This window comes from Rhinopithecus roxellana, chromosome 19 (assembly GCF_007565055.1).
Source record: "Rhinopithecus roxellana isolate Shanxi Qingling chromosome 19, ASM756505v1, whole genome shotgun sequence".
Lineage (NCBI taxonomy): Eukaryota > Metazoa > Chordata > Mammalia > Primates > Cercopithecidae > Rhinopithecus > Rhinopithecus roxellana.
In genome coordinates, this window is record NC_044567.1 from 19,026,369 (window position 1) to 19,041,653 (window position 15,285).

The 15,285-nt window shown below is 55.4% G+C and overlaps 1 protein-coding gene across 3 annotated transcripts in view; it reads right to left on the reverse strand.

Annotated features, from left to right (window-relative positions):
• SEZ6 (seizure related 6 homolog) overlaps positions 1 to 15,022 on the reverse strand; it is a 50,324-nt gene extending 35,302 nt beyond the window's left edge. For 2 of the 3 annotated variants that reach the window (XM_010378324.2, XM_010378323.2), the window contains exon 1: positions 14,418 to 14,636. In XM_010378324.2, coding sequence (XP_010376626.2) covers positions 14,418 to 14,472 — 55 coding nt within the window. In that variant the 5' untranslated portion in view covers positions 14,473 to 14,636. Of the gene's footprint in view, positions 1 to 14,417; positions 14,637 to 14,943 lie in introns of those variants that run through there. The other variant, XM_010378325.2, reaches the window with a different exon arrangement.
• Positions 15,023 to 15,285: the final 263 nt, after the last annotated feature.

A 15,285-nucleotide genomic window follows, 5' to 3' on the forward strand; every position in this document is an offset into this window, starting at 1 on the left:
CCTCGGCCTCCCAAATAGCTGGGACTACAGGCGTGTGCCACCATGGCCAACTAATTTTTGTATTTTCAGTAGGGATGAGGTTTCACCATGTCGGCCAGGCTGATCTCAAACTCCTGACCTCAGGAGTTTGGCTTCCCAAGATGCTGGGATTACAGGCGTGAGCCACTGCTCCCAGCCTTTATTTATTTATTTATTTATTGAGACGGAATCTTGCTCTGTCATCCAGGCTAGAATGCAGTGGCATGATCTTGGCTCACTGCAACCTCTGCCTCCCAGGTTCATGTGATTCTCCTGCCTCAGCCTCCTGGGTAGCTGGGATTACAGCTGTGCACCACCAAGCCTGGCTAATTTTTGTATTTTTAGTAGAGATGGGGTTTTATCATGTTGGTCAGGCTGGTCTCAAACTCCTGACCTCGTGATCTGCCTGCCTCAGCCTCCCAAAGTGCTGGGATTACGGGTGTTAGCCACAGCGCCCAGCCAGTTTTTATTTAATTAGCCACATGTGGTCAGTGGCTACCATAATGGAAAGTGAATATCTCAGCCTTACAGTATTCACCACCTCTCAGTGAGGAAGAATCCAGGGTGGGACTCCTGGAAAAGAGTTAAGATAGGGTGTCTGCTCTCCTTCTTTTGGGTCCAGGAAAACTGCAACTTGGGATTGGCAGGGAGAGGTGACAAGGAGCCCTGGACTTCTTTGGGTTTTTTGGAAAGGCCTCGGGGAGCTGGGTGTAGCAGCCAGTCATTCCTCAGGGAGGATTCTTATCATCCACCTATAAGGTTTGCTTTCTTGGCCGTGCACTGGTGCTCTGAGGGTTGGATGTATGATGGGCGATTCTGGAAGCTCAGGCAGAGCCAGTTTAGGAGGATTTTATGGGTGGAGGACAGCCAGGAACACTTAGCCTCGTGCTTTGCCCTCACATGTGTGTTCCAGGGGAACGTTTGCTGTGCTCTGTTGGCTTGCCCCTGCCTCACTGCCCAGCCAGCAGCACGGAGGGCAGAGTATATGGCCTGGCTACTACCCCAGAGCAGCTGCCTGGCCTCGGGCACAGGAATAGGCACTCGCATTTACTGAGCACTCACTATGGGCCAGCCATGCACTTCACAAAGAGCTGTCTTCCACCTAGAGTGGCAGCCCTTTGTGCTTGGAATCAATAGTTTACGCTTGGCCTATGAAGAAACTGAGGCTGAGAGGCAAAGTGAATCCTCCCAGTTCACACAGAGGAAAGTGGCAAATAAAGAGTTTGAACTGAGTCTGCCTGTTCCATAGCCTGGGACGAAAATGTCTACTGCCTTGGCTGCTGCTTTGTGTGAGCATGTGTGCACGAGCCCTGGAATGTGTGTGTGTGTGCGTGTGTTCAAGTGCATGTGCATGTGAAGGTCCAAATACATGCCTGTGCCACAAATCACTACCATGTGTCCCTGCCCAAGGATGCCACACCTGAGACCTGGCTTCAAGCAGTCCCCAAGCCCAGAAAGTCCCTACTCCTCAAAAGAAGGGATATATTTCTCTCCAAGGTGGCTGTTGTGCCCCTCCTTTTCACTCTGCCCTCTCCTTGGGCCCTGACCTGACCCACCCCAGGGCCGTCTGTCCTGGACAGCATCTCAGACTCTGGGTAGGTAGGGGAGGGAAAGACTAGTCGGGGCTGCGGCTGGGCCAGTCCTCTTTGCTCCAGTGTCCCCTCCCTCCCATGAGGCTGTGACCAGGGGCCCAGGGGAGAGGGAGCTCCCAGCTAACTGCCACGTTCTCTGCTTTCCAATTTACAATCTGATATGGTCTTGCCACTGCAGAGTTGGGGGCTGGAGAGGTGATGAATGAGGCCTCTGCTCCTGTGTCACCTGCTGCATTCTACACCTTCCTCTGCAGCCCTGTGCTCCCCTCTCCTGTCTGCCTGCTGGCCCTGGGGACCCCAGCCCTTCCTGCCCACAGTTCCTCAGACTGGGCAGGTGGCACCAGAGCTGGGGGCCTGGAGTGGGGGTTAGGTGAGAGGGAGGGACTGACCTTGAGGTAGGGGCAGGAGTTGACCCCAGCCCCTGGGGTAGGATGGAAGGAATGATCTTGGCATCACCCCCTCACCAGTCTGATAAATAATCAATCTGCTGTACCTCACCCTGCTTATGCCAGCTCCCAGGAGTGTGGCCAGGGCAGAGTCCTAGGTAGGGCTGGAGCTGGGAACTGGGCTTCGTTCTCTCCCTGGAGGGGTTTCTGTCCATCAGCTCCTCCTGTCCATCTGCTAGCCCCAGGCCCCTTCTCCTACCTGCTACGTTAGTAGGCAGAGAATGAGGAGCTACCCACTGGCCCCAAGGTAGGGGTGTGGAGCAAGTGGGCAGAGGTATGTGGCCCTGAGCTGGGTGCTCGGCTCACAGCCCTCCCTCTGTGCCAGACACTTCTACCACCACCATATGAGCAGCAGAGGCCATATTTCTCTGAGTGGAAAATCTTCGAAGTGTCAGCTGGGACAAGGAAGGATGTGGAGGCAGGAACTGCATTCTCCCTGGAGCCAGTACCAGGGTCAGCTCTGCCCAGTGCAGTGGTAAAGTTGGGGGACAAGGGTTGATCTAGGGAGGAATAGCATCCCCTCCATCCTTTGCCCTACTTCCTGGCTCCACATACCCACCAAAGACAGTCCTTCCTAGCCATGGAGCCCATCAAGACAGGGCAATGAGATGCCAGGACTGGAGAGCAGGTTCCTTCTGGCCAGCATCTCTGGACTACTGCCCCCTCCCAGCCTCTGTCCTGAGGTTCAAAAGGCAACACCACTGGGGCTGTTCCAGCACACGTGTTCACTTCTGAGCTGAATCACCAGCCTGGCAGCCCCAAGCCTCTGTGGCATTTGGGTCAGATGAAGGGGCTTGTTTTGTGCACCAGGACCAAAGTTACCTCCCTGACTTTGTGACCTTTGCCCTGTGGTTACTTTTGTCTGCTGCTTCTGGGAGGAGATGCAGTTGGACAGCTTGGCTGTAGATGGAGGGGCCGTGAGCCCAGACCCCTGGGCTACCCTGATGCTGAGGTGAGTTCTGGCCACTCACTACCCTGGAGGTCCCTAGCGTGTCTATTCTTAGCTGTGGAAGCTGAGGAGCCTGGTGAGGGCTTATTAGAAGGCCTTGAGCATGGAGGGAGCTCTGCCACTGACAGGCTATGTGACCTTGGGGTTGCCCGGCCTCCCTGGGCCTGGCCAGTTTTTCAGACAGTACTTGGTTACCGACTTTTGTTTTTTGTTTTGTTGTTGTTGTTTTTCCCTTTTCTGAGACGGAGTCTCGCTCTGTCGCCCAGGCCGGAGTGCAGTGACGTGATCTCGGCTCACTGCAACCTCTGCCACCCAGGTTCAAGCGATTCTCTTGCCTCAGCCTCCCGAGTAGCTGGGATTACAGGCGCCTGCCATCGCGCCTGGTTAATTTTTGTATTTTTATTAGAGATGGGATTTCACCGTGTTAGCCAGGATGGTCTCGATTTCGTGACCTCATGATCCACCCACCTCAGCCTCCCAAAGTTCTGGGACTACAGGCGCTCGCCACTGAGTCTGGCTAATTTTTGTGTTTTTTAGTAGAGGCAGGTTTCACCATGTTAGCCAGGATGGTCTCGATCTCCTGACCTTGTGATCCACCTGCCTCGGCCTCCCAAAGTGCTGGGATTACAGGCGTGAGCCACCGCGCCCAGCTAACTTGCCACTTTTCTTTTGTGTGTGCTGGAGCCTGTCTCCTCATCTCCCCTCTGCCGAGCATCTGGAGGGCTAGGCTGTGTGTATGTGTTTGTATGTCTGTGTGTGTGCACATGTGTAAGTGTGTAGGTGTGTGAGCATATTTGTGTGTGCGTCTCTGTGTGTGTGCATGTATGTGGTGGCAGGGGTGCATGAGGTGAGGAATAGGAGTAGGGGATGGAAGTGTGAGAAGAGGGCCCGGAGAGAGCACTAAGGTTTCTGCGCAGCTGCTGTGTGCTGGACTCCATGCTGCCCTATCATCTACACCATCTGATTAATCCTCCCCATCCCACAGGTGGAGAAACAAGGTCTGAGAGCTGACGTGACCTGTGGGAGGTGGTCTAGCTGGGCCTGGGAGGCAGACCCTGGGGCATCCTTGTCCTGCTAAGCTCAAGAGACAGACAGAAGGACAGATGCAGGAACAAAAGACTTTGAAAACAAAGATGGCCTGCGACCAGAGGACTCCCTCCTTGGTCTCTCAGTTCAGATCCCTTGAACTGCCCTACCATACCTTCTCCCAGCTGGTGCGAGTTTCCAGAGCAGCTGTAGCAGTGGTGGTGGTGGGACCCAGGGTGAAGGCTCAAGGGTGTGGAAGGTAAGGAGCTCTAATGGTGGTCTTTTGGCAGAGTTGAGCTGTAGTAGGGGCCTGAAGCCCTGCTGGGGAGTGCAAGGGCAGTACTGGAGGTCCCTGGGTGGGCCACTTCCTCCAGGCGTGCCTCCCTCCTCTCCACATCCTGACACTTTGAGCTCCTTTCTGCCTCTCCCAGCCTCTGTGTGGGAGATGCAGAAACTCCAGCCTTATTTCCAAATGGCCTAGGGAGGAGTCACTGGAGGCCTGGGCTCTGCCCTTAGGGATTTGGCGAGGTTGTCAGGGCAGAGGGAGGGCAGCCTGGGACCTCTCCCAGCCCCAGGCAGGTGGGATGAGCTTTACCTGCCCCAGCGTGTGGGCCCTGCACCTGTGGGGTATCCCAGGCACCTTTTGTTCTCCAAGGTCTTGTGGGCCTGAGGGGAAGGGGCCCCGCCTGCCCAGCACTCCAGCCTGTGAGGCTGGCCTGGCCCTTCACTTCCCCAGCAAACCTGAGTGGGGGAGGGGAGAGGAGGGGTGCAGAGCTGCTAAAAATAGCAGCAGCAGCTCCAGTTATGAGTCTCCTTGAGGGGTCAGTGGAGCCTAAGATTGGGGAGGAAGAGACTGGAATGGGCTGCAGGGAGGGAGTGAGACCAGTCTGAGCTGGGGCCTGCTGTACCTTATACTCAGGCCACAGTCCTAGGATGCAGGGACAGAGGGCACAGACATGCAGGGATATATGGACACAGACACTCAAGGACAGGTGAACAAGCCAGGCAGAAATGCACGTAGACATGGCTACCAGCACATCTGGGGCTTCCTCTCCCCAGAACCTCAGGAACACCAGATGGGCCCAGCTGCACAGCCCCCAGCCTCTCAGGCCTGTCCCTTGCCTCCACCTTGTTTTGACCTCCAAGGACCCTGCAGAGCTGGCTGTGTGGACACCTTGAGTTGAGAAGGCTAAGCCCACCTCCCTTGTCTCTTTCAGTCTCCTGTGTGTGTGGCTCTGTGTAGGAAAGGACCAGGGGTCACCAGAGGCAGCATCAGGGATAGAATTATAGCACAGACCAGAATTAGGACACCAAGTGGCTGTCGCCTCAGAGGCATCACTCAACCTGAGCAACAGGCTCTTTCTAGCCTGGCTGGCAGGCAGAGGGAGGCATGGGAAAGAAGTGATTGGACCCAGTATGGCAAGACTGGGGCTCTGCCAGGAGATGGGTGGGAAGTGAGGGAAGGGGGCCACGGGGATCTAGAGAAGTCAATGCATGATGACCGCTCTCATGCCTGCCTTGTTTGATCCAACCTTCACACCTTTGCCCAGAGATGCCCCTTTTGCCAGGGGCTCTTTGGTCCACAAAATTGACTCCATCTCTTACCTTTCCTCTAACCAGCCAGAAAATAGGGCTTCATGACAGGAGGGGGCCTGCCAGCTGCTAGACCAGAGGTTTCAAATCACCAGCATATCTTTCTGCTAGAGATAAACAATGTCTAAGACAATGTCCATCAGAGCAGCAAGCCAGGGCGAAGGCCTCAGAAGCACCCTGACCTTGGTCCCTCTGCATTGCTAGTCTCACCTTTTTGGATAGACCCAAACCAACTGGTGCTCACCCCCACCCCTGCCTCAGCGGTCCAGCCCTGGACTCCTGGGTTGTATGATTTAGCCCCTGCAGAGATGCCTGACAAATCAGCCTCTCCTGGTAATGGGCATCTCTGGCTGTTTGAGGGGACTCCTCTTAAGGGGTCTTGTGGTTTCTTCCCAGTAATCATCCCCCCACCCTGATTTCCTTTGATCTTGATGCTGCCCCACAAAAGAGGTGGAGCAGGGACAGGCATCATGAATTCTCAAGGAAACTGAGGCATAGGGGTGTGACACAACTTGCCCAAGGTCACCCAGCCAGCAAAACCCAGCACTGGGTATAAACCCTGCAGTCCTGACTCCCTGACCAGGTTTCTTCCTCTTATGTTCTTCTTTTAAGACTCCTCCCTCCTCCTTGAGCAGAACTTGGCTCCCCACACTGCCTGATGCCACCCTGCCCCCAACCCCAGGCTCTGGGACTCCTTAGGCACCTGCTGGCTGGTGGGACCCAGGCCAGACACTCAGCAGGTGGCTGCCTGGGGGACAAAGGAGTTGGGACTCAGCTGCTGAGCTGGGAGGAAGGAGGGAGGGAAGGAGGGAGGGAGGGAGAAGCTATGGGGAGGGAGGAGGGATGGGGCTGGAAGTGGGGAGGAGAAGGGTCCGCTTTGGTGTCTTTAACAAGGAGCCATGAGCAAAGAGGGGTAAAACAGCATGCTCATGAGCATGGGGGGTACTTAGTGGTTTAGGCATTTTTCCACTGTGACCCCAAGTTCTGTCCTCCCAGACTCTTGACCAGTTAGAGGGAGGGGCTTGAGGGTAGAGAGAAGAGGCTGTTGGGAGGGGGGATGGAGAGACTGAGAGAGATGCCAAAGTTGATGCCACAGTGTCAAGGTTCTGGCTGACCCCGGGGACCCAGGGATAGGGAGGGAGGGCATGGGAAGGAGGGCATTGTGAGGAGAGATTCTGCAGCACGTGCAATTTGGTGCTGCAGAATCCAAGTCGCGGGTGTCCTCCTTCTTTCCCCACCACAAATTCGTGATGCCTGTCCTTGTTCCAGCTCTTTAATGGAACAGCATCAGGATCAAAGGAAATCAGGCGGGTGGTGACTAGGAAGAAACCAGAAGCCCCCCCACCCCTTGAGAGGAGGGTCCTCCAACAGCCAGAGCTGTCCAGTGGCAGGAGAAGCCCTGTACCTGCTCTTCGGGGGCACACCTGACCCGCCAGAGATAGGAAGGGTTTTGATGAAAGGCACCCATCATGGATTGGCCCAGGGACCCCAGAGACAAACTCTTTTGCTACAAATGAGAAACTGAGGCCTTGAGCAGTTCCTGACCAGGAGTCTCCTGTCCTTCTGGAGGCCAGAGTAGTTGGATCATATAGATGCTGTTTGTCATTTCATCTGTATCTCATTCTATTAAAATCAGAGGGTTGCTAGTCTAACTGGAAAGATAGTCACAACTAAGCTCATTAAAAAGGCAGCTCCAGGGCCGGGCGCGGTGGCTCAAGCCTGTAATCCCAGCACTTTGGGAGGCCAAGACGGGCGGATCACGAGGTCAGGAGATCGAGACCATCCTGGCTAACATGGTGAAACCCCGTCTCTACTAAAAATACAAAAAAACTAGCCGGGCGACGAGGTGCCTGTGGTCCCAGCTACTTGGGAGGCTGAGGCAGGAGAATGGCGTGAACCCGGGAGGCGGAGCTTGCAGTGGAGCTGAGAGCCGGCCACTGCACTCCAGCCTGGGCGACAGAGCGAGACTCCGCCTCAAAAAAAAAAAAAAAAAAAAAAAAAAGGCAGCTCCACTCTAAACTGAGTTCCTTAAGGGGAGGGATTATGTTATATTCCTGCCAATCAAAGCACCTGGTAGGTGTTGAATAGAGGGTTGTTGAATGGAGAATGGATGGATGAATGGATGGAGGATGGACAAGCTAAGTTCTGTTGGTGTTTGGGAAATAGAGAGAACCATCTGGGCTGGGTGATCAGGAAAAGAGGGGATGGGAGAATTGAAATAAGCAGAAGAACCCAGGATGGCATTCCAGGTATGAAAAAATGGCTGAGCAAAACTGTAGGGGATGAGTGAAACAAGGCACGCACAGGGTCTAGGATTCACCCTAGCATCCTCACGGCATCTCCCCACTGACCCCTTCATTCAGTCCCTGCTCATCTCCTGGCAGAGCCCCTTGTTCCAGATGGGCCCAGCCAGGACTTCCCACCCCACCCCCTCCCTCCTGCCTGACTGCCTGCCAGCAAGGCTGAAGGCTCTGCAGCCTGAGACCCAGAGACCCGGATTGTTGTTGGAGGATCGGCAGGTTTGTGGATTGTTGTTGGAGAAGCCGCAGGTTTGTTTGCTCTGGAACCCGTGGAGAAATCCCAACAATCAATGGCCAACAACACTCTGCCTGCGGCTGCAGCATCGATCCTCCCCTCCCACGTCTGGCGGTTTGGGCAGCAGGTAGCCAGGTGGAAGGGAGCTGGGGCAGGGTTGGGCCTTCCCACCTAGGGGCTGGGCCTTAGTGGAGGCTGAAGGGGAGAGGTAGGGAAGCCCAGGATGCCAGGACAGGAGTGACTGGTCCTCTCATTCACAAAGCCCTCAAAGGATTGGAGAGTAAGAGCCACCCCAAATCACTCTGCTCTGGCCCAGCAGTTCAGGGACCATAGTTAGCCTGACTCCCAGCCCCTTGCTCTTTCCTGGCCTCCAAATGTTGGAAAGGATGTTTTATTCCTTTGCCACTAAGGACTGAGAAGCACCTATCATCACCAGAAATGTGCTAGAAGAAAGTGAGGGGCTGTTTATGTCTTGGGTCAGTCTGGCAACATGGGTTTCAACTTGATTAATAAAAGACAGATAATAACTTCTATCTCATAGAGATGATAAGGGAACTAAATGAGCTAATGTATACAAAGCAATTTGCACAGTGCCTGGCACGTAGTTGGTACCAAATAAATGTTTGCTATTATTGTTGCTATTATTATTATTTGGATAGTGATACTCTGCTGGGTTCCCATCTGCCTGTAGTGAGACTCTCCCCTATGCCAGGAAAGTGGACACAGTGCTAGCTGAAGCTGGGTTTTGTGAAATGGGCAGACACTTTGGAGTAGCTTTACTACTTATTGGCTGTACAGCCTCAGGGTAAGTAATTTAATCTCTTCAAAACTCAGTTTTTCCATGTGTAAAATGGGAACAACTAATCTCTTACTGTCAGTACTAAATAGAAAAGTCAGGTGAAAGGCTTGACCAGTGAAGGCTGGGCCCCTAGGGATTCTGGGCAGGCCTCACACCTCAATGTCTGTCTATGGAATGAATGAACGAATGAATGATGGATGGATGGATGGGTAGATATACCCCAGGGACTGCTCTTTTGGGAGCTGTGGATCTTAATTATTATGGTTCTGGATGATTCTTAGGCCTCCACCTCTCCATTAAAGGGCATGTAGGCTCATAGCTGCTCCCAAAGATTCATGGTGGTCCCTGCAAGCTATGTGAGAGTGTTTGAAGCTGGGAGATGGATGAGGGGGCTGTGGAGCCAGATGACATGGATTCATCCTTCCCTTACCTCTCAGTGCCAGCCAAGTCCATATGCGGCATCCCTCTCAGCAATTAGGGGTAGTGGGTGGGTGCTTAGGGTGGCTGTTATGGGAGGGGGTCAGGAAGCCTGGGCTTTACCTCTGCCAGTATCCACCTGTGCAACTCTCATTAATTTATTCAACATGTATTTAATGTCTGCCATGTGCTAGACTCTGTGCCACTGGGGACACAAGGAGTGGTGGCACTAAGGGGTGACTGGGGAGAGGCTTCAGCCCATTCAGAATGGCCGTCAGCACCCTTCCCCCGAGCCACCTCAGGCTGATGGCATGACAGCTTAATTTGCAGAAGGAAAAAACGAAGTAAAGGCTATAATTTACAGTTGGGATAATTGGCCAACGTTAGGAAAGGAAAAAATTCTAACATACAATCTATGTAAAAATAGCGTGCTTGCTACGCAAACTCAGCTTCAAGATTCGGTCGCAGCTGCCATAGGCCCGCCTCGCCTTTCTAACCAAGCAACTGACCCTAAACTTCTCCCGAACAGGAATTCTAGAGCTTCCCCAAGACATAGCGGGTGAACAAAACAGACTTGGAATCATCTTTGCTGAGTTTAGTTTTGCTGCTGGAGCATCAAGCAACCAGGGACTTGTGACCCAGCAAGACGGAGACCTGGATGGGGGAAGCCAAGGGATGGTGAGCACACAGAGGAGTCCTCTGACCCAGGCTGGAGGACAGGCAAGGCTCCCCTGAGGAACCATATAGTAGACGCCCCTTAAATATGTACTGAAGAATTACAAGAAGTGCCAGCTAAGCTAATACTTGAAGCATGAGGTACAGTGAGCCAGACTGGCCCAGGAGGGGAAAGGAATTTCAGGCAGAAAGGCTGATAAGAGCCCAGAAGCTGTTGAGAACTTTGTTCATTTGACTTGGCTAATTTGGAAAACTGAAGCTAAAACTCCTTTGGCCTGGCTGAGTGGGATGGCTTCCTGGAATTGCTGCTTCCTGTTGGAACTGGTCTTGGAGACCTCCTAGTGCCTGCTTCCCACCACCCAGCTGCAGACCAGTGCTGGCAGCATAGTCTCCTCCGGAAGCCTCTTCCATATAGAACCTGGCTCCTCTTCCCTGAGAATAAGCCAGTAAACTGGGGACCCAGAAATCTGCATGACTTGACAAGAACTTTGAGGCTCTCCTGTGCTATAAGGCATGGCAATCTTACATTGAAGGCTCCAGAGAGTGGAGAGCCAGAGAGGGCAGGGGTATACGTGAGATCACATGGGAGCCTGGGCTCTTAACTACCTGGATTGAGAAGTCCCTTCGCTAGTGTAACCCTTGCCTAATAGGTCTTTTTCTGTACTCTCTTTCTTCTTCTTCTTTTTTTTTTTGATGGGGGTAGGGGTGGGGTTGGTAGAGTACAGCCCTGACAGCTCTGCCCAGGTGGGGGCACAGCATTCCTGAGCTGATCCCAGTCCGGCAGATGGGGCTTGATAGGGCTAGGATAGGTGGGGACAAGGAGCACAGGAAGCTGGAGGGCCTGGAACTGGATGGATGGAGGGGCTAAGGAAGCAGGCTTTCTGATATGCCCCCCATATTTAGGCAGGCATGGTAGTACTGGTGGGGAATGGAAGCTCAGTTTCTAATTAAGCCCAGCCCTTGTGTCTCCTTGCTCTCCATTAGTGCCCCACAGTGTCCCCAAGGCATTTTAAGCTGCCACCCTGCTGAGGAGGCTGGGATGGCTGCCAGGGCCTGCCAAGCTTAGACCTATGAGGAGCAAAAAGCCAGCTCAGGCTTCTCCTGTCCACGGCAGTCTCTGGGACCTCCAGCCTCCTCAGAAGCCTGGGGCCAGTGGGCAGGGGTGTGCTGCTGCCTGCCATGTCAACCTCTGGGGTTCTGAATGGAATCTGGACTGTCTCCCATGGGGCGTTGTCCTCAGTACCACTTCCTGATCCTGAAGTGCCAGGCTGGGGACAAGGAGCAGGACCTAGTATTGGTTTCAGCAGCAGCCCCCAGACTCAGGGTTGTGCTGTTAGAAACCAGCACCTACCAAGGAGTCTGCAGGAAGCAGCAATTACCATTTTAGGTTAAGGCAGCCCTGGTTTGTTAACCCTTGCAGCACTGGAGCTCCTGGAAGCCAAGTCGTCCTTCCTCTCTTTTCTCCTCTGGACCTTCCCTCCCAGACATCATCCCTCAGTTCTTGGCAGAGTGAGCAACCCAGACTTGCCATCCCCAGGCCCCCTCTATCACCACATTCTCAAGTGGAGCCCAGAGAGGTGGAGCAGGAGGTCCAAGGTCACACAGCCATGGAGGCAGCCTCCATTCCCGAGACCCAACATTACCCCAGTCTCAGTGGCTTCCACCTTCACAATCTCCCTAGGCCACATTCACACATGCAGAGTTTAATTAACTTTATTGATATTCAGAAATTAGGAGAATGACTAAAGGTAATTGCTCATTAAAAATCATTAAACTGACACAGCAGGCTCGGCACACGCAGCCCCTTCCACACGGCCTTCTTCCTTCACTGTGGCTGGATCACCCAGGCACCCCACACGGCTTGGGAAGATATCCCATGACCCAAGGCGCCCCTGATGCCTGACGTCAATTGAGCCTCGGAGGCTGCAGAAGGGAATAGGGGACTGAGCATGTGAGGTTGGGCCAGGCCCAGCACGATCTCACCCTACCTCCGCAGCCTCAGCACACCATGCCTCCCGAGGCATCTGGGCCATGCCTGGTTACATCCTGCAGCCTGCATCCCGCCTAAGAGCAAAGCTCTGAGGGCCTCATCAGAGAGGTGGCAGGGCCGAAACGCTGAGGGATGCAATCCTCTGGCCGAAAAGGCTCATAGCCCAAGGCCTTTGCTCCTTTAGGCTTGCCTTCACAAAGCTAAAGTGCCCAGGGACCCTGGGATGGCCAAATGTGCTGCTCCCCAGTGAGATGACTCACTATCCCAATGTCTGGGAACTCCAGCCCAGCTGAGAAGAGAGGAGCCTCTGGTCACCCAGCTCTGACATCCCAGCCCTCTCACCCTCAGGCTTGGCACTTCAGGGCTGCTGCTTCTTCTCCCTTGGGGAGTGACAATAAAGGTCTTTTCCAACAGCCAGACTCCTACCTCACATATCCCATGGGCACTGGAGATCCTGATAGTCGGAAAGGGACACTGCCCAGGGACACACAGACTTGAGGCCACAGAGTGAGCAGGCTCCTCCTAATACCCACACCCACATCCCAATCAGGGCTGGTTGGACTCTTGGTCACACCAGCCTTCCTTCTGGATTCCCATAGTCTCACTCTAGCCCTTCAGGGAGCTCTCTGGCTGAGGCAGCACCCACACACTAGTGGCCTCACACGGTCCTCACACCTGTTCACTGCTGACCCCTCACCCAAGGTTTGGACCACCTGAAGTGCAGACACACTGGGACTGGCTCCTCTAGGCATGCAGGGCCCTGATTACTCTCACATTCAGACTCACAAACTCACACACAAGGCCTTGACTACGTGCCAGGGGACAGGGCCCTGCGCCCCAGGGGAGCTGTCCAGCGCCAGGACCCATCAGGACCCAAGATAGGTTCGGAATTCCTAGGGACATTCTCAGGCAGCTAGGCAGGGATTCATGCTTCTCCTCCCTGGTTTCCGTCCCTGGGGTGGGGCTTGCAGGACTCTTTCCCTCTCCCCAAAAGTGAGCACACGGTTTCAAGTTCTGGGCACTGCTGGAGACCCAGAGTGGGCAGACGGGTGGTGGGGCGAGGACACTGGGCTGTGTGCAAGTGGAGCTACAGGCTCAGAAAAAGGCTTCTGCGTCTCTGGGGCCGCAGTTTTTCTTCCTGGATGAAGAAAATTGCCATCCAGCGGCCCAGCCTGTCCCTGGCCACGCTGCCCTGACCTCGGCAGCGGCCTGAAAAGATGGAGCAGGAAAACTCCCACCCTCACACTTCTCCACATCAGACGCTTCAAACCATATGGCAAGGGATGGCAGGTCTCAACTCCAAGTGCGGTTCTGCGGACGACCCTACCAGCCGACTGGCTGCAGCGGGAGAAGGACGTGGGTGCCAGTAGCTTCCATGAGAGCTTGTTTGAGCCGGGACGGCAGGTCCAGACAAGACTCTTCCCAGAGGCACGGAACCCCTATCCTCTCCCCAACACTCTCTTGCCACTCACACCATTGCCAAGCTTCCCTCTACTCCAGACCGATGAAGTTGGGGACCAGATTCCTAGAGGGGGCGCGGGAACTCTCAGGGTGTGGGGAACAGGTCCTCCAGAGATAAATCTGCCGCGCAGGTGGGTAGTGGATCGGGGCCAGGCAGGAAGGCAGAGCTCGGGGCAGTGGTGTGTGTATGCGTGTGTGTGTCTCTCTGTGTGTGTATGTGTGTGTACAAGGAAAAGACTTTGGGGAGGACAGAGTCTCTATCCCAGGATCTCCGCTGCTGCAGCCCAGGGCAGAGCTAGGAGCTACATAGGGGGCCCAGGCCCTCGGAGTTTCTCTCTAGAATTGTGCTCTAGGTCCCGACTCTGGCGTGGCAGCGCCACGGGGAGGTGAGGGAGGTCCCAACCCCGGGTCCGGCCGCCATCCGGCCCAGTCTCCCCGCAGTAAGAACACAAGAGGCCCCGGAACCGGCGGCAAAGTCGAGCGAAGTTTGGCGGGCGGCAGGGGAAGCGGGACCGCGGGTCGTCAGCTGGACTGTCCCGACTCACTGCCCTGCGCCCCCCGGCACGCGCCCCGGCGCCCTGAGACGCCTAGAGTGTGGCGAGGTAGCGCGCGGGTGAGCGCGTGTATGCGGGGAGTGGGTGGCGTGATGAATTGCAGCAGAGAAATCCCATTAGATCTGGGGAGATGATTAAAGGCGAGGTCTCGGCCGGGCGCGAATGGCGGGAGCCGCGGCAGCTTCCCGCCCGCGAAGCCCGCGCCCCGCCTGGCTTGGCCGGCGCCAGGGGCAGCGCAGCCGGCGGGGCGCGGTGCTTGGACTGGGCAGCCAGATGCCCGAAGCTGGACACCGGGTCTCCCTTCCCACCCCTGGGGCCCCGCTCCCGCCCCCGTCCTGCCGCCGAACGCCGGAGTCCCTTACCGTGAGCTAGGAGCGCCAGCAGCGAGGGCAGGAGCAGCAGGGCTGCCGGGATCATGGTGTTGGTTGCGGCCGCGCCCCGGGCTGGGACCGCGGCCGGAGGGCGGGGGGCTTGGTGGGGCTTGGGCGCGTGGGCAGAGCCGGGTCCGGCCGGGGAGAGGGAGCGGGGCCGCAGCCGTCACCGCCACTGCCGCCGCCAGCGCCTGACAGAATCAGCACCACGGCCAGCGCCTGGCGTCGGCGCCGGGGATCGCCGCGCCGGGCTGGGGGCGGGGGCGCGGGAGGAGCTGCTTACCGTAAAGTCTCAAGCAAAGGCGCAGAGACCCAGGGGCAGGAACCCAGGCTCCCGAGCCACCGAGACTGCCCTACTTATGTGGGCACACGGCCCCTGCCCTTCTGCACTGCCCACACCCAGTCAAGCATGCCACTCTCTCTCCCGTTAACAACCTGCCAAGGAGGTGGATTGTCTTCTGATTCTCCATGAGAAAGAGCAACACCTTCCCCACTCCTCTCCACCCAATCCCGGTACCTGAGGGCATCAAGGGTGACCTGGGAAGACATCCGAGAGTGAGGCAGCTGGTGAGGCTCGTGTGCCCTTGTGGCAGTTCCGTCTTGGGCCGATAATGAAGATGGCTTTTGAGCGTACAAAGGACAATAAATTATTACTTTGTGCTCAATAAATGCCAGGGCTCCAGGCAGCTGCATCAGCAGCAAACTGTGCTCACAGAAAAGCTTAATTATCCTGATATTATAGTTAAAAGCCAGTGGCATTCGCGTCTTGGGGAGATATTCTTCACTTGGCAGGAGGAAACCTGGGCCAAGCTGTGGGCAGCTGAAGGTAGTATCCTGGGTCTCCATATAGCCCTGGATC